At 40.5% G+C, this 19,217-nt stretch overlaps 1 protein-coding gene across 8 annotated transcripts in view; it reads right to left on the bottom strand.

Annotated features, from left to right (window-relative positions):
• The window catches only part of ATP8A2 (ATPase phospholipid transporting 8A2), a 322,239-nt gene that overhangs the window by 106,436 nt on the left and 196,586 nt on the right, over positions 1–19,217 (bottom strand). For all 8 annotated transcript variants that reach the window (XM_048933647.1, XM_048933645.1, XM_048933650.1 and 5 more), the window contains 2 exons: positions 3,689–3,763; positions 473–595 (listed from right to left, as the gene is read on the bottom strand). In XM_048933647.1, coding sequence (XP_048789604.1) covers positions 473–595; positions 3,689–3,763 — 198 coding nt within the window. The remainder of the gene's footprint in view (positions 1–472; positions 596–3,688; positions 3,764–19,217) is intronic.

Raw genomic sequence — 19,217 nt, 5'->3', positions numbered from 1 at the left:
AATAAATCGATTTTTACTTTTTGATTTTTATTTTCTCTAATAATAGAGAGGAACAGATTAACGGTGAAAAAGCTCTCCAGAAGGAAGTGTTATGACAACCTCTGTATTAAATAAATGTGGATGAAGTCACTCAGTTTCTACAAGAATGGTAAGATAACCATTTTTTAGTAGATGTGAATTAAAAGATCATATTCAGATACAAATGATTTCTGGAAATCACTGTTCACAGATATTTCAGGACAAGTTTCAGTTGAAGCCACTTCTGAAAATCCTCACTTGAAAACAAACTGTTTGTTTTGTTGTTGTCCTTTTTTAAAATGAAACACAATTCCTTTGAAAACAACAATCTTGTTGCAGTATTGTAGTATAAAACAGAAGAGACAGGGGGGAGTAAGTTATGTTGTGATGAAATAGACCTGCAAAATCAAAATGTTCATGTTGTTCTTAAAGAAACAGATGATTGTTCCCTTACCCTTGTGTTGAACCCATCTGCATTCTGAGTAATTTTGTATAGCTGTGGAAATCTAAGCATGCTATCTTGAGTACACGATCGTTCAAAGATTCCCAGAGTGAAGGGTGGCAATGCTGTGAAAATCTGCAAAGCAAGCAAATGCTCATTAAAAACGGCTCTGAGTTTTAAGTGGATCCCTGATAATATTTCAGTATGTAGTCAACAGCAAAATTCCCAGACACTTCACTGAAGATGCATTACCAACTGGTGTGTTGACATAATTTTCAGATGTCCAAACAAATCCATGCATGAATTTCAGAAACGTGTAACTCTCAAATATTGACTTTCAAAGAAAAGAAGCACAAATGAAAAGCGGTGCTACTACCCAAGCAGCTTACATTGAAGAAGTTAGCCCTCAGTAGTTTCTGATGCAGCAGCTCATCTGGGGAGGGTAGGCCTCACCAGAGTGCAAAGGAAAGACAGAACGTACTTTTTCAAAAAAGCCTTGAAGGAATGGATTCAAATACATCCATAGGCATGTTGTAGGCATAATTAAATATGCCATATGATTAACCAAAGCTAAGTTTGAGAACACAACAAATGTGAATGTCACATTAAAAATACACTGAAAAACAATGGCCATTCTCTGCTGCAGTACTTCAGGAATTCTCCAGCCAGTTGTGTCCTGAACAAGTTAACCATTCTGTGTGTCCCTATTTCTGACTGCTTGGAGATAACCAAGACTCGGAAATGTTCCAGGAAAGGCAGCAGAACCCTGCCACAATCACAGCAAGTCAGCCTCTACTGGGTCCCACATCATTCTTCAAGTGTTTCCAGGATCCGAGGCAGTGCATTTAAAGCCACCTCAGGGATGCATGTTTCTTACTGTCAGTAAACAGTGAAAATGTCACCAAGGCTAAACTTTAGCCACGTAATTTTACACTGTTTGTATCCGAAAATTAATTTCTAACAGTTTTTTAACAGTTTTTTTTTTTTTTTTTTTAACAGTTTGAGGACAGTTCAGTTAGCAGTTTCAGGTTAAGAACTGGTCTCTAGCATGTGTTTCAATTTGGTGAAAACTGGGCTCTTTCCCACCACCAAGGAGCTGGCAGTCTGGAGAGCAGACAAAAGGCAACAAGGAGGACCAGACACCAGCAAAAAGCAATTGTTCCATTCCTGGACCTAACTTCTTTTGCTCAGAGAGTAATAAATCAGATTGTTAAACTATTGGTGGGCAGAGCTAGAACTAAGACCACTGGTCCAACATAGTCCAGAACAAGACACGTTCTCATATACCTTTAAGACAATTCCCTATTTTTTTTTTTAATGATTCTTGCGACACTTCCCAATTCAATCAAGACACTGTTGGAGAGGTGGTTTGGGTTTCTTTTATTTGTTTGTTTGTTTCTAATTTGCAAGGAAGCTCATAGAATCACCAAGGTTGCACCTCCAAGATCATCCAGCCCAACCATCCACCATGATTTCCCCACTAAACCACGTCCCTTTGTATCACATCTAAATGTTTCTTAAACACCCCCAGGGAGGGGTGACTCCACCACCTCCCTGGGCAGCACATTCCAGCACCTCACCACTCTTTCAGAGATGAAATTTTTCTTAATATCCAACAGAACTTCTCCAGCACAGTTTGAGGCCATTCTCTGCAGCCCTAACACGAATCCTATTATATTAATCAGCACAAACCACTATACACCTGATCTAGCTGTAGATGTGCCTGCTCACTGCGGGGGAGCTGGACGAGGTGGTCTTTAAGGATCCCTTTCGATTCAAATGAATCTATGATTCCAAAAGTGCTGTAGTAAGATTTCCCACACTTAGCATTTCACTGAGACTGCATGTAACAGAGGGTTAATTAACATAGAAAAGAACAGAAGAGTTAAACTCCGTTTAAAAACCTAACCTCTTTAAATTGTGGAAGCCCTTAACACCCCACTAGCATTTGATTCTCTGTGATTCTCTGGGACCAGTTCTACATTTAGAAAATAGTGGCCTTATGAAACAAGTATTAATTTATACTCCACTGATTCTCTAAGATGAGCCTCATCCATGAGCTTTAAATGTAGGGTAGGTAGATCCATCAAACCAGGTTTAAAGATAATAGATGCAAATATCTAACCATGAATGACAGACTGTGCAACAGTCAGGAAATAAGGGTGAAGAGGAAGTGGAAAATCCCTGAATTAATGCCTTCCATGGAGAGTATGAAATCTTAGAGCATATGAGGGTTTGTGCCATCATTTTTAAGATTAGAGAAATGTGACAGAAATGTTTCCATTAATACTACTCGGTGATAGAGATAATTTGCTGGCTTTTTCTGTATTTCCACATATTTTGAAAGAGTCTGATTTAAAAAAAAAAAAATTAATTTCTCCCCTCTAAAGAGAAATGCAAAGGATTTTTCAACACTGACAAAGTGTCCTAGTAGCTTATGAATCCAGCCATCAGTAACATTACACTCTATTAAAAAGACCAGCACAGGCCAATAGCATGCAGCAAAACATGGCCCCAGAGATCTTCCAGGCTTTAATCAGATTAAAGTTATTGATTAGAGTGATAAAATCACAATACAGTGTGGGGCCCTGAAAAGCAGAGCTAAAAGCTGAAAGCACTCCCAGACCAACACATCCTACACTTGGTGAAGGTGAGGAATACTGGTTACACAGTGTGCTGCTTTCAGTTCTGTACTGACTCAGTACAGAGTGCACGATGCTTCACTGAGCATCTAATTCTTACAAGATCTGAGAGGAACTCTTCTGTATTTACTAATTATATATCAGTAAATGCTTCAATATGTTTTTGCATGGATCAGAATCACTGAGACGAGAACATATTATGAAAAGGTAAGAAAATAAAAACACAAAGGCTAAGGTCTATTTTGAACGTTAGCAGTCAGTAAAATATCTCAGTACAGGAGACCAAAGATGCTTTCAAAGAGAAAATTAAACTACATCTAAAAGCTCCAGTTTTATTGAAGTTATACTAGGCTAAGCACTTATGCATTAAGGGCATTTTTCAAAATTTATTTCTCAAAATTTATTTTTGTGATTAAAAACAGCATTCAATATGTTTCGCTTTCTATAGCTCAGGGTAGATCAAAATGGCTTTTATAAATGAATTCACCTTTCCTGGCATACACTTAGATTGTTTCCTAGGAGAAATGGGACAGAGCACACTAACACACATCCCAAGCAACACCAATTCAAAACATGTAGCACTTACCACATTATACAGACCAATGCACCATCGCTCAAATAAAATCTGCCCAGAGAATCCATTAACGAAAGCAAACCAAAGCTGAAACAAAGAAAGACAGGTTACAAGAAGCTTCAGATTACTACTGCAGTAAATGTTTCCATCTACAGTAGAGGAGGAGGATATGGAACACAGACCACCATCTGGAGACAGCTGCTTGTCATGCTTTAAAAATAATTATCAGCAGTGCCAGGAAGTTATTCTCTTTCAAAATCTTAAGATTTTAAATATTGCCAAGGAACTGCTTGTTTAAAATAAAATACACAGGTGATGGAACAATTTACTGTATACGAATTGTTACTCTCAAAAGAAGAAATGGCCTCAAAATATTTCTGAAGTCTTACTACAGGCAAAATAACATGGCTTCGAGCCATCTTTCCACCTACCTTCCATCAGAGCCAAATATCAGAATTTTCACGTTAGCTGTTTTGTGATGGATGCTCTGTTTGGCTTGTGTTCTGTTTTAGTTACACTCCCAGAATTAGAGGTACTGATTCAGTTACATTACTATAATGTTATTGTTTGCATGATAGTAATTGTTATTTAATAAACATAAATTAAGAATTAAACAACGGAAGAAGTTGCCCAAAGATTCTGTTAAGTCTCCATCCTTTCACAAGTCTATGAAATACAGCTGAAGAACCCTGAGCAACATGGCTCAAACTCAGCCCTGTGACCCTGCTTTAAGTCAAGGGCTGGACTGGGTGGCTTCTGAGCTCCCTTCTGAGATGACTCTAACACCAAAATGCCAGAAGAATGCTATATGCAGCACTGTGTAAGTCAATTCTTTCCAGAATTTATGTGGACCTACTTGCTTAATTCTACTTTTGAAGCAGCTTTTTAAAATAAGAAATGCTTTACTAAGTCAGAACACTGAGCTGGGCACTGAAAGGCTAAGGAAAGAAGAAGGGAAAGTACTGCCTTTTCCCAAGGGATGTGAATCTGTGATCATTTATCTGTCAAAGGAGCACTCTGAATCTGTGATTACTGTCCCTTTCAAAGTTCATTTGTAAAGCCCATTTGAGCTCAACCCGTGTACCACAACATTTAGTTGAAAATTACAGTTCAAGCACCACCAGTTTTTAACATATTTTATCTTATGTTTACCTTGCTATTTTACATTTCATTGCCTGACAGTCCATGGCACTGTTCTATCAGTGATGCCGCAGCACTCTCCTGCCAGCACCATTTATTCTCTGGTTCGTTTGTAATTTGTACAATAGAAGTGGCTGAGCAAAATAACTCAGATAGGAGTTATATAACTGCATACCATTTGTTCTCTCCTGTGCTCTATCTCAAAAAGGGGAATAGAATAATCAAGTAATAGAAGGTAAGAAGACTGCATCAAGACCTGCAAATGCTTTCATGAATCTGGTATCTAAGTAGACTGGGACTCTTCAGCATGAGACAGAGGCAACTTAAGGGAAGATTTAAATATTGACAAGATTGAAAAGACCCATCAGTTGCATTCTATTTCCAGTTAGTTGAAATACATCAGTCTTGCATAAACTACAAAAATGTATACCTAATTCCTAAAATTCAATTTCCTCTAATATTCACGTTGTCAATCATACATGAATTTGAATTAAATAAGTTATGTCTTCATCCCTCCAAGTCTGTCGAGAGAAAAGGATTGAAAAAAACCCATAATTTTATACTCCAATCTTTTTTCATCATTTTTACTTCTACCACCAGTACACGGAGTGGTCACCACTCTCGGGGCCCAACAACTGTCCCAAAGCAGCATGCTGACCATTCTCACTCAAATGTGGGGAGTTGTAACAAACTGCATACCTCAGTTATTTAAATGAAAGCTATGAAAGGTCTTGGGAAACAGCAAGTCTTTCGGGGCTTGCAGGTAAGGAACTTGAGAGCAGCTTCTCTTGGCAAGAGTCCAAGCTTCAAACAAGCTTCCTCCTCAATATTTAGCAGTGATCACCCAGGCCTCTTGCAGTTTACTGCAAGCATGAATGAGCTTGGGAGACCTCATTGTGGCCCTCCAATATTTGAAAGGAGCATATAAACAGGAGGGAGAACGACTTTACAAGGGTGGATAGTAATAGGACAAGGGGGAATGGTCTTAAACTGAGACAGGGGAGCTTTAGGTTAGATATTAGGAGGAAGTTTTTCACTCAGAGGGTGGTGACGCACGGGAACAGGTTGCCCAAGGAGGCTGTGGATGCCCCATCCCTGGAGGCATTCAAGGCCAGGCTGGATGTGGCTCTGGGCAGCCTGGTCTGGTGGTTGGTGACCCTGCACATAGCAGGGGGTTGAAACTCGATGATCATTGTGGTCCTTTTCAACCCAGGCCATTCTATGATTCTATGATGAATAAATGGACCAATATGAGAAACTTAAGTAGCTCACAAACCAAAAGCCTGTCTGCCTATCTGGCAACCTCAGCCCATGTTCTGCTCAGTCTTCTAGGCACCAGGCAAAACAGAACTTTTGAGGATTAGTGACCAACACTGAGGCCTTTCATGACACTGGCTCATGGTTCTTTGGATATCACTGTTGTATGAAGCCTCTTATAGGTAGTCCTCTAGCAACAGACATCCTTGATTTTCCATTGGGTGGGTGAAATAAAGCAGTCAGACTTGCTGTAGCTGGCTCATAGATAGGAAATGAGCCCCAAACCAGGCAAAGCTATTATATTTCATTCACATTTCCCATAAAAAATATTAGCAGTAATGAAGTGAATATACAATTATGTAAAACTTGGAGAAAGCCAAGCTATTAAAGTGTCTTACAATGCAGTAGATGGACTGTTGGAAGTATGAGTGAAAGATATCCTCTCCACAAGCCCATTTCTTCTAACTAAGAAAGTAGCTATCCTACCACAACTGGGTGATGCAGAATTCATTAAAGACCATGCTAAAAGCCCCAGAGATCCGTCAGTCACAGTAGAAGAATAACGAGGTGGATGTTTCTGTCTGTGGCAATGAAGTATTTAAGTGCCACAATCTTTAGTCTTCTGAACTTTGCTTTAACCTTGTATGAATTTTCTGCAGAAAAGCACTGTTCTTATTTCAGGACTGCTATGATTTTGCTGGGCAAGAACTAACTGTCAGCAACATAAACATACACCAATTTCAAATTCTGAACTTGTTTTCCTTTTGGCAGGATCCATACAGGTGAAAATTAGAAGCGAGTTCATTCCCCATTCCTCCCCACACCAGCCTGCACTGTGCTCTCAAAAAGAAAACTGAAAAGTAACAGCTATGCTCGTCTCCACCAGACCTTCACATTATCCAACGCCAAACAACGGAAAGAATGTTGTGCACTTCCTTAGTACCTTCATGTCAAGAGCAACAAATCATATACTCTGCATAAAATACACACTTATTTTGCATTTAGCACAAGTCATAAATTGGTACATGTAGTTTAAGCAGTAGCTGTTTGCAGAGAGGATGGTATTCTTTAAGGTCAGCAAAGGAAAAAGCCCTCCACCTCAATATTCCAGTTAACAAAATATTCTAAATAGATTCGAAATTGTAACAACCCATGCTTGACTCAGACTTGGTAAGCTGGCAGGAAAACCTGCCAAGTCTGCTGGGCTTGCCAAGCTCCAGGGGTTTGCAGGGCAGCTACAGTGCTGCTATGAACACACGGATCCAAAGTCATTAAACTGCTTTTCTGGCTGGAAAAAAAGAAATCTTTTCCCTTTAACTATTACCTGACTGCCAAAAAGCTGGAAAAGCTTACTTGTAACTCAGCGACAAGATATGTATTTTTCTCCCAAGGAACAAGAGGTCCAATTTAAATGTAAAGAAATTTAGACCTAAGGCTGAAAGCCGAGCTGATATTTTACTGCAACTTATTATAGCTGATATTGCAAAGATCTGAAAGCAGTAGGCATTGTACATAAAGGAAGTGGAACATGTAGCAAACTGAACAACAGCCCATATTTCCCACCTTGAAGTGTGGCTGCATTGTTTAAATATGAACCCCCTGCTGCTGGAGCACTCTGTGCCAGCTGTGATGTGGGCATTTTGCCACTAGAGAAGGAAAAAAAAAAAGAGAGGAGGAAAAAAAAAATAAAATCAGACTGCTGCCTCCTTCCAGAGGTCAACAAAAGCCAACAGATGGTAATACTTGGTTAATATTGACTTGAGCTGCAGGCAATGGAGGATCCTGAGGTAAAACAGTCTCGCACTGCCATTACCGTGAGCCACACAGCCCATCCACCTGCTCTGGAGTGTATTTTGAGAAAAGATCAAGTATTATTTTCTAAAAATATTCCCACTTGAGCAACTTGGAAGGCAGTTTTAATTGCATTATTGCTTCATGCATAATTACCGCAACATTAATACTTGAAATAGTAGGAACTAATTTATTTAAGTGCTCTAAGGCACTGGGATAGAAAACGATCCATTCTAAACGTGTATATTTATGATGTCTTGATAATAGACAGCTTAACGAGTACTAGAAATGTTTTCCCAATTCCGCTAAAGGGCAAGGAAAGCTAATGTAGTCAGGGTATCAACAATTGCCACAGGCACCAATTACAGCCAGCCTGGATGCCTTTACTGCTCAGAAATGAGTTAAATTCTCAAAATAGCCTCTCTCAGCACACACACATTTTGCACGTTCTTACCGAATGCGCTCATTTACAGTTAGCCTAATAAAGCAGGTTTGTGCGTCTCCTGTGCACTTCATTAATAATGTATCCTGATTAAAAACCCCTCGTTACAGATGCCTCTCTCAATGCAAGGCTCTTACTCCTGCTGAAATGCACATGGCCTTAAAATAATCCCTTCATTAGAGAGGATACAGCACCAATTCTGTAATATAGGTAGAGAGCCTTGATAATAAGATTTGACAGAGTAGGCATGCCTGCCTGAGACCTGCATGGTCTGCCAGGAAATATTTCCCCCATTAGGTGTGTGTGGAAAACAGATCTATATTTTCAACTGAAGCCATTCCCCCCAGGCCTGTGCACCCAAACAAGTGTACTTTTAAGCTTAGAATCGTCTCCCACCTTCTCTGCCAAATATTAACAATTATTTTAAAAACTGCATGCTGCTCATTAAAATGCTCTCATTAAAACAAAACAAACAAACAAAAAACCTGTGCATTTTTACTGCAAAGCTTAGTCAGATAAACTGATATCAAAGCAACCAATGCAACAGAGATTTCCTGGTTTTAAACACTAATCTATTAAATAAGCCTGAACAGCTGTTATTTTTCTATTGCTGACTACTAATACATTTTATATTTCAGCATTGTAAAAAGCACAGCTTTATCAGCCTCATCTTTCCCTGCATACTCAAGAAGCACATGCAGAAAATTGGCTTTTCTTCCTCATACATGTTATTGCCATGCTTTGCTTTACCCACACACCTAGTGTCAGCATCGTTCCTCAGAAGAACACTTCACACTTAGCAGGAGAGGCGAGTGCAGAGCAGGACAGGAGCAGAGGGGCACAAGAAGTATTTTGCAGCTGAAATACAGTAATTCTGAAGACTTGAAAATTAAATAGGAATTAGCGAATTTCTCTAGATGTTTCTACTCAGTGGTCAGAGTGTCCTGGGTTGGAATGGTCCTCAATGATCATCAGATTCCAACCACCCTACCACTGGCAGTGTTCCCAACCACCACCCAACTGGTGAGCAGTTTTGATTCTTGTCTCAAATGACACACATCAAAAGACGACCATGCAGCACACTCCAGAGGAACCAGTCATTGGGACACATAAAGGCTGGCTCTTCCAGCAACATTTACGCATTCAGTATTCCCATCGTGAACAAAACGACCAGGCAGCCCATTACAGCTCTCAGACAGATTTTGTTCTGATGTTTATTTCGTTTAGCCTGATGAAACTGAGGATAGAGGAAGGGCAGGATATTTTTCCACCCCTTAGTGTTAAGTGTTGTAGGAACTTCATATTCTTCCAGCTCTAATTGTTGCAGAAGCAAGCCTCAGAGAGCACAATTAGAAACTGCTTGTGTTACCGAAGGGCGGCTGTACTTGACAAAAGATGTGGTTATACATTACAGCTGCTCAGAACATTTCTTCTTTACAGAGTCAACTCTATTCTGAATTTTTCAGCTTCCCTTATGTTTCCTGGGCTACCAAGAAAGCTGCTGCAGTTACGCAAGGGTAGTTTCATCATGTATATATGAGACACCATAGAGGTGATGGGACGCACACAGTAACTCTAGACCTAAAGTGGCTCTGTGGCTGTGCCGCGGGCTGCAGACATCACAGCAGGCTGCTGGGAGTTACAGAGCCATGGGAGTTCCCACCATGGGTTTCCAGTGCCATCAGCCTTCCACCAAGTAAACGTTGCTCCTAACACTCCCTTCCTTAGCATACCAAGAGCAGCTGTAAGGAAAGGTTTGTTAACGTGAACATGTGTCAGCAACTGCAGTCACAGCCAATTCATTAACGTAAAATTCTTTTTTTCCCCCTGCTACCTCCTGGATCTGCCTAATCAACTTCTCTAACCATCACTGCTTGCACTTCATTGTGGGATTGAATAGTGCAGTCTGAGTATTAATAGCTTGGCACATACTAATGAGAAATTACTGTATCTCCTCAGCATGTAATCACTCCAGACTGGTCCTGATACAACTTTCAGAACTGTGTAATTGACCCACATCTCACATAAAAAGATAAGGACATGCTATTACATGGTTTTAAATGACCCCATGGCTTTTCCGAAGCTAAGTGGTATCTTTAACCAATGATAAAAGAAAGAAGTACTTTGCGTTTTCTGCTCTTAATTTGTTCTCAAACAAACCGTGCTCAAATAAATGGATAGAAATTGCAAGTTTAACAATTTGTATTAATATCTGAGGAAATGTCAACAGCTTCATGCAACTTGAGTACCTACATTTTTGCTAAGCACTTTGAATACATTAACAAGAATCATGTCAGAGAGAAAGGGAAGCAGTATTTCAAACAGAAGATTAGGAGACTGTGGATGCTGCTAGTAAAGTCAATGAGAGGGAAGGAAAGCAGGGACTGCTATAGCAGAGATAAGCCAGCAGCTCTAATGCAGAATGCCAACAAAATGCCAACAGAATGCCAACAAAATGTGTGGCTTCATGAGTCAAGCCTGACAATACTGCACGTCAAAAGTAAGGCTAAAAACTCCAAAGTTCTTGACACCAGGCCACACACAAAAGACTCATTGCAGCCCAAGCGAAGCAGATCAGCTCAGAGCCATACATAATAAAGCACTGCAGTACATCCTGTACAGAAATAAGCACATACAAAGACCAAAAGCTTTGACACAATTGTGGCTCCAGAAATCAGAAGGAAACATTTTTAAAAAAATAAATAAATAATTCATTAAAAAAAAAAAAAATTATTTGAGAAAAGGGGAAGTGTAAAAACAAACAAACAAACAAACAAACAAGAAAAACAAAACAACCAACATTTAAATACGCACACTAGGAACCAGCATCCTGGCAGAGCTGTATCTCAGACACTGGTGGAATGTTCCTTGCCTCAGTCAAGCTGGAGCATGTACATATATACACAAGCCCTGAGGTTACAAACAAGCTCCCTGTTTCTCCTGAGGACACAGTATCTCTTTTTCACACCCAAGTTAGCTGAAAAGAACAACTCAAACCAACTGGTGACTCATGTAGTACCTGCCACAGCATTGCAAGAGCGCAGGAACAGGCCGTAAAGACAACTTTGAATCTGAGAGCACTGTTCAGGGATGGAACAGTGATAGAGGAAGGCAGAGTTGAATTAGAGAAAGGATGACATTGAATGCTGTAATTCATTAAGAAAATGGTTCTGCTTTTGCCCTTAATCTGGATAAGAAACATCATATATAATGGATAATTTATTAATTACTGATGCTTTTAATACAGCAGAGTGTTTGTGAAACAACACAGTCTTGAGGGCTTCTTGATAGTGAAGACACCACACCAATACTGGACCACATCCAGTAACAACAACAAATCAGAGACCTGAGCAAAACAATATACTTAGACTGATGACTTTAATCTCTGCTGTTACACACTTTCTTCTCTTGCTGGGTTCTGTAAGACCGTATAGATTCTTACATTCTGCCTTGCAAAAGTCTGTTTTACATTACTCTATTATTTTACATTCTTATATTCTGTCTAGCAGGACTCTGGAAGAGATGGTGGACTCAGTTCATTGTTAGTGGGTAAGCTTGCCTCTCCCCATAGGACTGGGCTGTTAGCAGTTTCCTTTTAGCCTACGTGCAGCTTAATGAAGAACAGAATTTCCCAGTGTACTTACAGTTACATTCACTTACATCTGCATATAGTGCAAAGGGCACTAAGCTAAAAAGCGATAAGGGAGATGAGTATTCATTTAATGCAATTAGAATACGACGGTGTATTCTTCTGTCGTCCATACGAACCTAGGCTATGTTTTGTAAGTAATCAAAATGATTTTATGATTTCAAGGACCAAGTGCATTTCCAGTACTCCTTTAATTAACTGACGGAATAAAGCTGATGGTGACTGAGACCTTGACTGTCATTCTCCAACTCCCATTTTACAGGACACTTCACTTCAATCCCTTTGCTTCTTACTTTCATTTGTAGGAGTCCCTTATGTTACACGTACAAATGCAGGTTCAGAGACCTTACCTTCCTTGTTATCACAAAGGAAGCCTTCTGCAGAGCTGCTGAATTAAATGTATAGGAGCAGTTCAGTAGCAGGGTCATTTTAGGTCTGCAACTGTAGGCCCCTCAGGATTCCCTATTACAGCTACATCAACTGCCAATTTCCCCCTGCAAGTCTAAGCTTCCCCCCTTTCTCCCTGTGAAATAAAATTCAGTCTGCAAGCCCTTGAATTAAGCTACTTTTTCCAAGATGTTTATATAAAGTTTTCTGACAGCTTGGAACCCAAGGAAAACAGCAAAATTGGTGACAGAAAACCAGAGCACTACAGAAACCACAGCTCACCTTCAGTCACACTGACAGCAGTCAACCTTCGCTGTGGTAATCCCACAAGCAGCCCCTGTTTTTCATTACTCACAGTCCTACTAGCACTGCAGCACAGAGATGAGCTTCTAGCCCCTATCAGGACATGCTGTAATCTGAAAAGCTCCCTACAAGTACGTTTCATCTTACATTTATTCTATTTTTATTTTCTAATATAATCATTTAATTGGTCTTTGGGGCTAACTAAAATAGGTAAAACTTACTATTTTCTTCTTAAGCATGGCATCACTTACCTCAAGACCTCAAGATTTAGTAACAAAAGGCAACTCTCCTGTCCTCCTTACCACTGCTCTCATATCAAAATTAAATGCAACATTAGTAAATTAAGTCTAAGATTATTTCTTTACACTCTGGCTAAAGCTAAAAGACTTAGATCCAAAATATATATTTTGCCAAAATATGCAGCAGGCTAAGCACATGCAATCATTTCACTGACAAATTACTTACTGATGTACTTCTCACTATAAAGAAATAATGTTTGAACTTCTTTTCAAAAGCGATTAGATTTCTTTCACTGCAACACATACAAAGAAATTCCTAGTATGCTTTTAAATCATGTGCTATATCTTCTGATAAAGCTGCGTACAAAGTAAATGAAACACTGAAAAAAAAAAAAAAAAGATTATTACATCCTAGGAGTTCATGCATTCATATTTCTCTGCCCTGGTGAGGCCACATTTAGAATACTGTATCCAGTTTTAGGCTCCCCAGGTCAGAAAAAGACAAGGATCTCCTAGAAGGCGTCCAGCGGAGGGCCACAAAGGTGGTAAAGGGTCTGAAGCATCCCCAGTATCAGAAAAGGCTGAGTAACCTGGGTCTGTTCAGCCTGGGGAAAAGAAAACTGAGGGAGGATCTGATTAAAGTTTATATCCCAAGGGAGGTGGGAGGGAAATGGATGTGGTCAGGCTCTTTGTGGTGGTGTGTAGGGATCGGACAAGGAGTAATGCCCTAAAATTTGTGCACAGCAAGTTTCATACTAACAAGCGGAAAAACTTTACAGTAAGGGTGATGGAGCACTAAAACAGCTGTCTATCTCCTTCTGTAGAGATATTCAAGATCCGTCTGAAAGGTTACCTGTGTGACCTACTGTAGGGAAGCTGCTTTAGCAGGGGGGATGGACTCAGTGATCTCTTGAGATCCCTTCCAACCCCTACTATTCTGCAATTCTGTGACTCCTGAACTGAACAGTTGTCTTTTGGACAGAATTGTACACCATGACCCAACACAGCAAGCAGGCAGCAGAGAGAATTTCTCTTTCTGAAAGACTCTCCAAAAAGAAGAGGACAGACATGCAAAAAAAATTATGAAGAAAAACAATCCACAAATAAACTTACTTGAAAATTTGGAAAACACATTAACTGTTGAAATACTGTTTATATGTGACCTCAAAGCTTGGTCAAAAACAATGGGATATTTGTGTCCTGAGTGGAACTGCCACACTCTATCCTTGCAGCACTTCATAGAATCAGAGTGTCTTGGGTTGGAACGGTCCTCAGTGATCATCAGATTCCAACCACCCTATCACAGGCAGTGTTCCCAACCACCAGATGAAATACTGAATCAGTCTGCCCAGGGCCCCATCCAGTCTGGCCCTGAGCACCTCCAGGGATAGGGCATCCATAACCTCTCTGGGCAGCCTGTTCCAGCAGCTCACCACCCTCTCTGTGTAAAACTTCCCTCTGACATCCAATCTAAATCTTCCCTCCATTAGTTTAAAACCATTCCTCCCTGTCTACCTATGAAACCATTCCCACTATCTACCTATGTAAAAAGTTGATTTCCCTCCTGCTTATAATCTCCCTTTAAATACTGAAAGGTCTCCCCACTGCCTTCTCTTCTCCAGACTGAACAAGCCCAGCTCCTTCAGCCCGTCCTCACAGGACAGGTGCTCCAGCTCTTTGATCATCTTCATGGCTCTCCTCTGGACCCTCTCCAAAAGCTCCACATAGTTTCTGTGCTGGGGGCCTCACACTTGGACACAGTACTTCAGATGGGGCCACATGAGGGTAGAACCATCACCTCCCTGTCCCTGCTGGCAGCTCCTCTTTTCATGCAGCTTAGGATACCATTGGCCTTCTGGCTGCAAGTGCACACAACTAGCTCACGTTAAGTTTTTCATCAACCAGGACCCTTAATTCCTTCTCAGCAGGGCTGCTCTCAACAAGCTCTTCCAGTCTGTATATACGACTGGGATTACCCCAACCCAAGCTCAAAAGCTTGCACTTGGGTTTTTTTGAACCTCATCAGGTTCACACGAACCTGTCTTTCAAGTTTATCGTGGTCCTTCTGGATGGGAAGAGTACAGAGCAGGCAGTTGCATATATCCAGCTTTGTAAATGTCGTAGGTTTCCTGTGCCTTGCCAGTGCAGCAATGTGCAATAGCTCTGTTTCTTCAGCCCTCATAAACATTGCGGTTTATTTGTCAGGACCTACCTGACTAGGGAGGACAAAGAACATTATGAACAGGATCACAAAGAGTCAGAAAGGATGAAGGAATGACTTTTCTTAAATTACAACTCTACCAGCTGGTCAATAAGCAAGATTGAATACTTTTCTCACAATACTTTTACTGGCTCTTTTTAGAAGACAGGGCTGGTGACTTGAAGCAGAGGCAGCCCAGATCACTTTTCAGGCAAGAATGGAAAAGATACTTATTCTCAAGGATGCCAAGAGATAAGAGAGTAAGTCTTTTAATCTAGGTGTCATGAAGATTTCTCCAGTGGCATTTAAGCTATGAAAATGTCTCTCCATACGTATGGTCCACAGCTAGTTTGAAACCTGGTACCTTGATCCCATGTAGTCCAGTCCTTCAAGCTATCTTGGCAGGCTTTGTGCCTTCAAACATCCTCCTCTTATCTTGCACCTATATTCACAACACAGGCCCTCACTCATGCTGTAAACACTGAACTCACTTTTTTATGGCATTTCAAAGGTTTGTTTTTAAAAGACAAATCATACTTGGTCTACCCACACCAAATACAAAGAGCACAAGACAGCCAGCTTACTGTTCCTCAGGGTGCTAACACTGAGCAATACAGACACGAAGAACTGACAAACACAGAGTACCTATCAGTTCTTCAAAACTCACCAGAGACCCATCTGGAATTAAACAAAGGAAACCACTCTTTTACTGCATGTGGCTTTCCCAGCCTCCACTTGCTCAGGAGTGCTTTCTTGATCATTTCAACTCCAAATAGGATATCAAAACAGACACTGATTTAATGTTGCATTTAAGGGTACGTCTTCCATACTGAAGCACAACAATCAACTAAATTAATTTAAAATGCAGGTTGCAAGCCCACAGAACAAGTTATCCAGACTATCATTTCAGTATAAATCAGGCTTAGAGTGCTCACAGAACATTTGGAACCAATTTAAATGGATTTACAATCACATCACAGTTAAACCACTGTAACTTCCTTGTGTAGTCAAGCTCATATGGCAGGCAAGGGAACGTTTGTTTATAGTTTGGATGACTACACGAGGAGAGAGAGGATGTCAGAAATAGCCTTTGCTTCACTGCTTGGGGATTTCAGCACTGAAGGTTGAGAGGTGGGGGAAAAAGCTTATTATTACTCTTGTACTACTCAAATATTAGAAGAAACCTTAAACCACTTTACATTGGATCTGTCTCTGCTGCTCAGCTCTAACAGCAGAGAATTTATCACCACATACAGCCATGGCCAACCACTTCTATGGAAGAATGTCCAGAAGCTATACGTGGGCTCTTCTATCCTTAGTAATCCAGCAATTATTTTTTTCAGGTAAATTATTAAATACAATTAATGCTTTTAACTCCCAAGCTTTTCTTTTAGTCTTTCTTGATATATCCAATTCCCAAGGAACATGATACAATCCATTTATCACTGCCATGGCGTTAGTTCCTCGGATCATTTTAAGATAACAAATAGTTACTTGCATCAGTCATCTCGCCTTCAAAGTTTTGGGTTTGTTTTTTTCCCACTGTCAATGCTGGAAATAACACAGAAGAAAAGCCCCGGCCTCAGAAATGCCCTTGTGTGATACAACTAATTCCTGGGCTGCACTTGCCTGCAAGTCCATAGCAAGGGGCTGACATTAAAAGGTTTGATCTTTGGCAACTTCTGGCATTCCCAGAGGGCTGTCCTCTGCCCTCTTTCTGTGGTCAGTATCAGGTTCTGTCATGAAGATGTGTTCCTTTTGCTGAGATATTACTATTAAAAGACTACTGAACATATTAATCTTGAAGCAAACAGGATTTGACAAGTTAGGAAATAGTTTCTAAAATGAAAACTAAAGCAGCTGGATTTTAGTCATCTCAGCTACCCCACAGTCAGCTTGCCTTCCTTGGGGATGAAATATTTATGTGATCATTGCACTTCTTTCCGAGCTTCAGGCTTAGATAGTAAGAAACAGATCATCACATGTGTGAAGATGGGCCATTATATTCCAAAGAAGCTTCTGCTTTCTGCCCCACATCAAAGACCAGAGATTTAAGAAAGTGAGGAGTCACCAGAGCTACTGCTGGGTAATCTCTCACAAAACAGGGCACTTCTCTGAAGAAATCAGTTTATATGTATACGGTTTGAGCATATACTCTGAAATTCCAAGGTTCCTATAATTAAAAAAACAAAGAGCAAAGCACCTGGTATGAAAATAAAGCATTCATTTTCCACAGCAAGTTCACAGTATCACATATAACGGGTATTATAAAGACAACTCGTAAAATCTTAAGGCTAAACCCTTTTAAAAAATGAAATGTTGTTCTCAAAAGCGTTGTATTAGTTTCCCCCTGAAATTAACAGAAGAGAAGAAGGAATAATCACAGTTACAGGCTTGTACAGTGAGAAATTTAGGAAGTCAAAAGGCAAGTGACAAGTAGGACAGGGGAAGAAATTGGTGATCACTCTTCAAGAGCAAGACGGCCTTCTGGTCAGCAGTGGTGCACACAGATTTTCTGATAAAGTTGACCTACAAGTTTTTCACAAAGAGTTCCGTAGTTTAATAATTTAGCCCATGGATGATGCTTTATTAACGGCATGCATCAGAAGTTACCACCGGAAAACTGGATAGAAGCCCAGATGTCTGGTTTAAGATCGTTTTTATTCCCTACATTTTCAAAACATCACATGGGGCTTTAGCTGCACGACTCAAATGAACTTAATGAGAGTCATGCAGTTCTGCCTGCATACACCGCTTTGAAAATAGAGAGGTACTGTTTTGGGTTCTGGTGTTCTGAAGCTCTCCCTGGAGTGATTTAAAGCTAGTTTGCCCTCTCAGTCTTACCTCCAAAGGTCTTCCACACTTCCGACCACTGTGCCTGGCAGATAATAGCTGAAAACTCCGGACACCTCATTTTTCAGTCTCATTCATTATACATTCAAAGGCAGAGCTTGTGTGGAACCATGAAGCCAAACAGTAAATAGCCAGTCAACTAAATTCAGTCAGTTGTGCATATGTGCTCAACTTAACAGTCTGTGCAGAAAGTTGCTTCAAATCAGAACACTGCTGTGGGCACTTAGTGGAGTTACACTAAGTATCAACACGTGTCATTAATTATGATTGATTACTGCTGACTGGAAGCCATTTTAATACCCACACATAATCAAACTTAATATAGGTGCTCCAGGTTCAAATCAAAACATCAGTATATACAGCATATTAAACACCACACAAATCTCCATCAGAAACACCTGCAGTAAAACATGGTTTTAAGAAAAATAATCATATATGGTATGTATCAGATTATTAATTTACAAATTATTTAAAAATTCATTTTGTAATCATAGAATCACAGAATTGATCAGGTTGGAAAAGATGCTCCAGATCATCAGGTCTAACTGCAATCAAACCATCCTACCCTAACTCTGACAACCCTCTGCTAAATCTTGTCCCTGAGCACCACATCCAAATGGTTTTTAAATACATCCAGGGATGGTGACTCAACCACCTCCCTGGGCAGCCTATGCCAGTGCTTCACAACCCTTTCTGTAAAGAAGTGTTTCCTGATATCCAACCTGAACTTACCCTGGTGCAACTTAAGGCCATTTCCCCTCATCCTGCCACCTGTCACCGGTGAGAACAGACCAGCCCCGCTCTTGCTGCAATCATGAAATCATAGAATGGCCTGGGTTGAAAAGGACTTCAAAGATCATGTAGCTCCCACCCCCCTGGTATGTGCAGGGTCACCAACCAGGCTGCCCAGAGCCGCATCTAGCCTGGCCTTAAATGCCTCCAGGAACGGGGCATCCACAACCTTTCTGAGCAACCTGTTCCAGTGCACCAAACACCCTCTGAGTGAAAAAAAATCATCTTTCAGATATCGGAAGAGAGCAGTAAGGTCTCCCCTCAGCCTCCTCTTCCCCATACTGAACAGCCCCACTTCCTTCAGTCTCTCCTCATAGGCCATATTCTCCAAGCTCTTCACAAGCCTTGTTGCCCTTCTTTGGACCTGCTCCAGCACCTCCATGTCCTTTCTGTATTGAGATGCCCAAAAAATATGTTTCAAGTGAAAGTTAACCTTTTTTTCTAAAGGACGGGGACTCCATACTTCATACAGATCTGTACCAAGGGGA

This window comes from Lagopus muta, chromosome 1, assembly GCF_023343835.1.
Source record: "Lagopus muta isolate bLagMut1 chromosome 1, bLagMut1 primary, whole genome shotgun sequence".
NCBI classification, from domain to species: Eukaryota; Metazoa; Chordata; class Aves; order Galliformes; family Phasianidae; genus Lagopus; species Lagopus muta.
The sequence above is the reverse complement of the archived record's forward strand: the minus strand, read 5'-3'. Positions and strand labels throughout refer to the sequence as shown.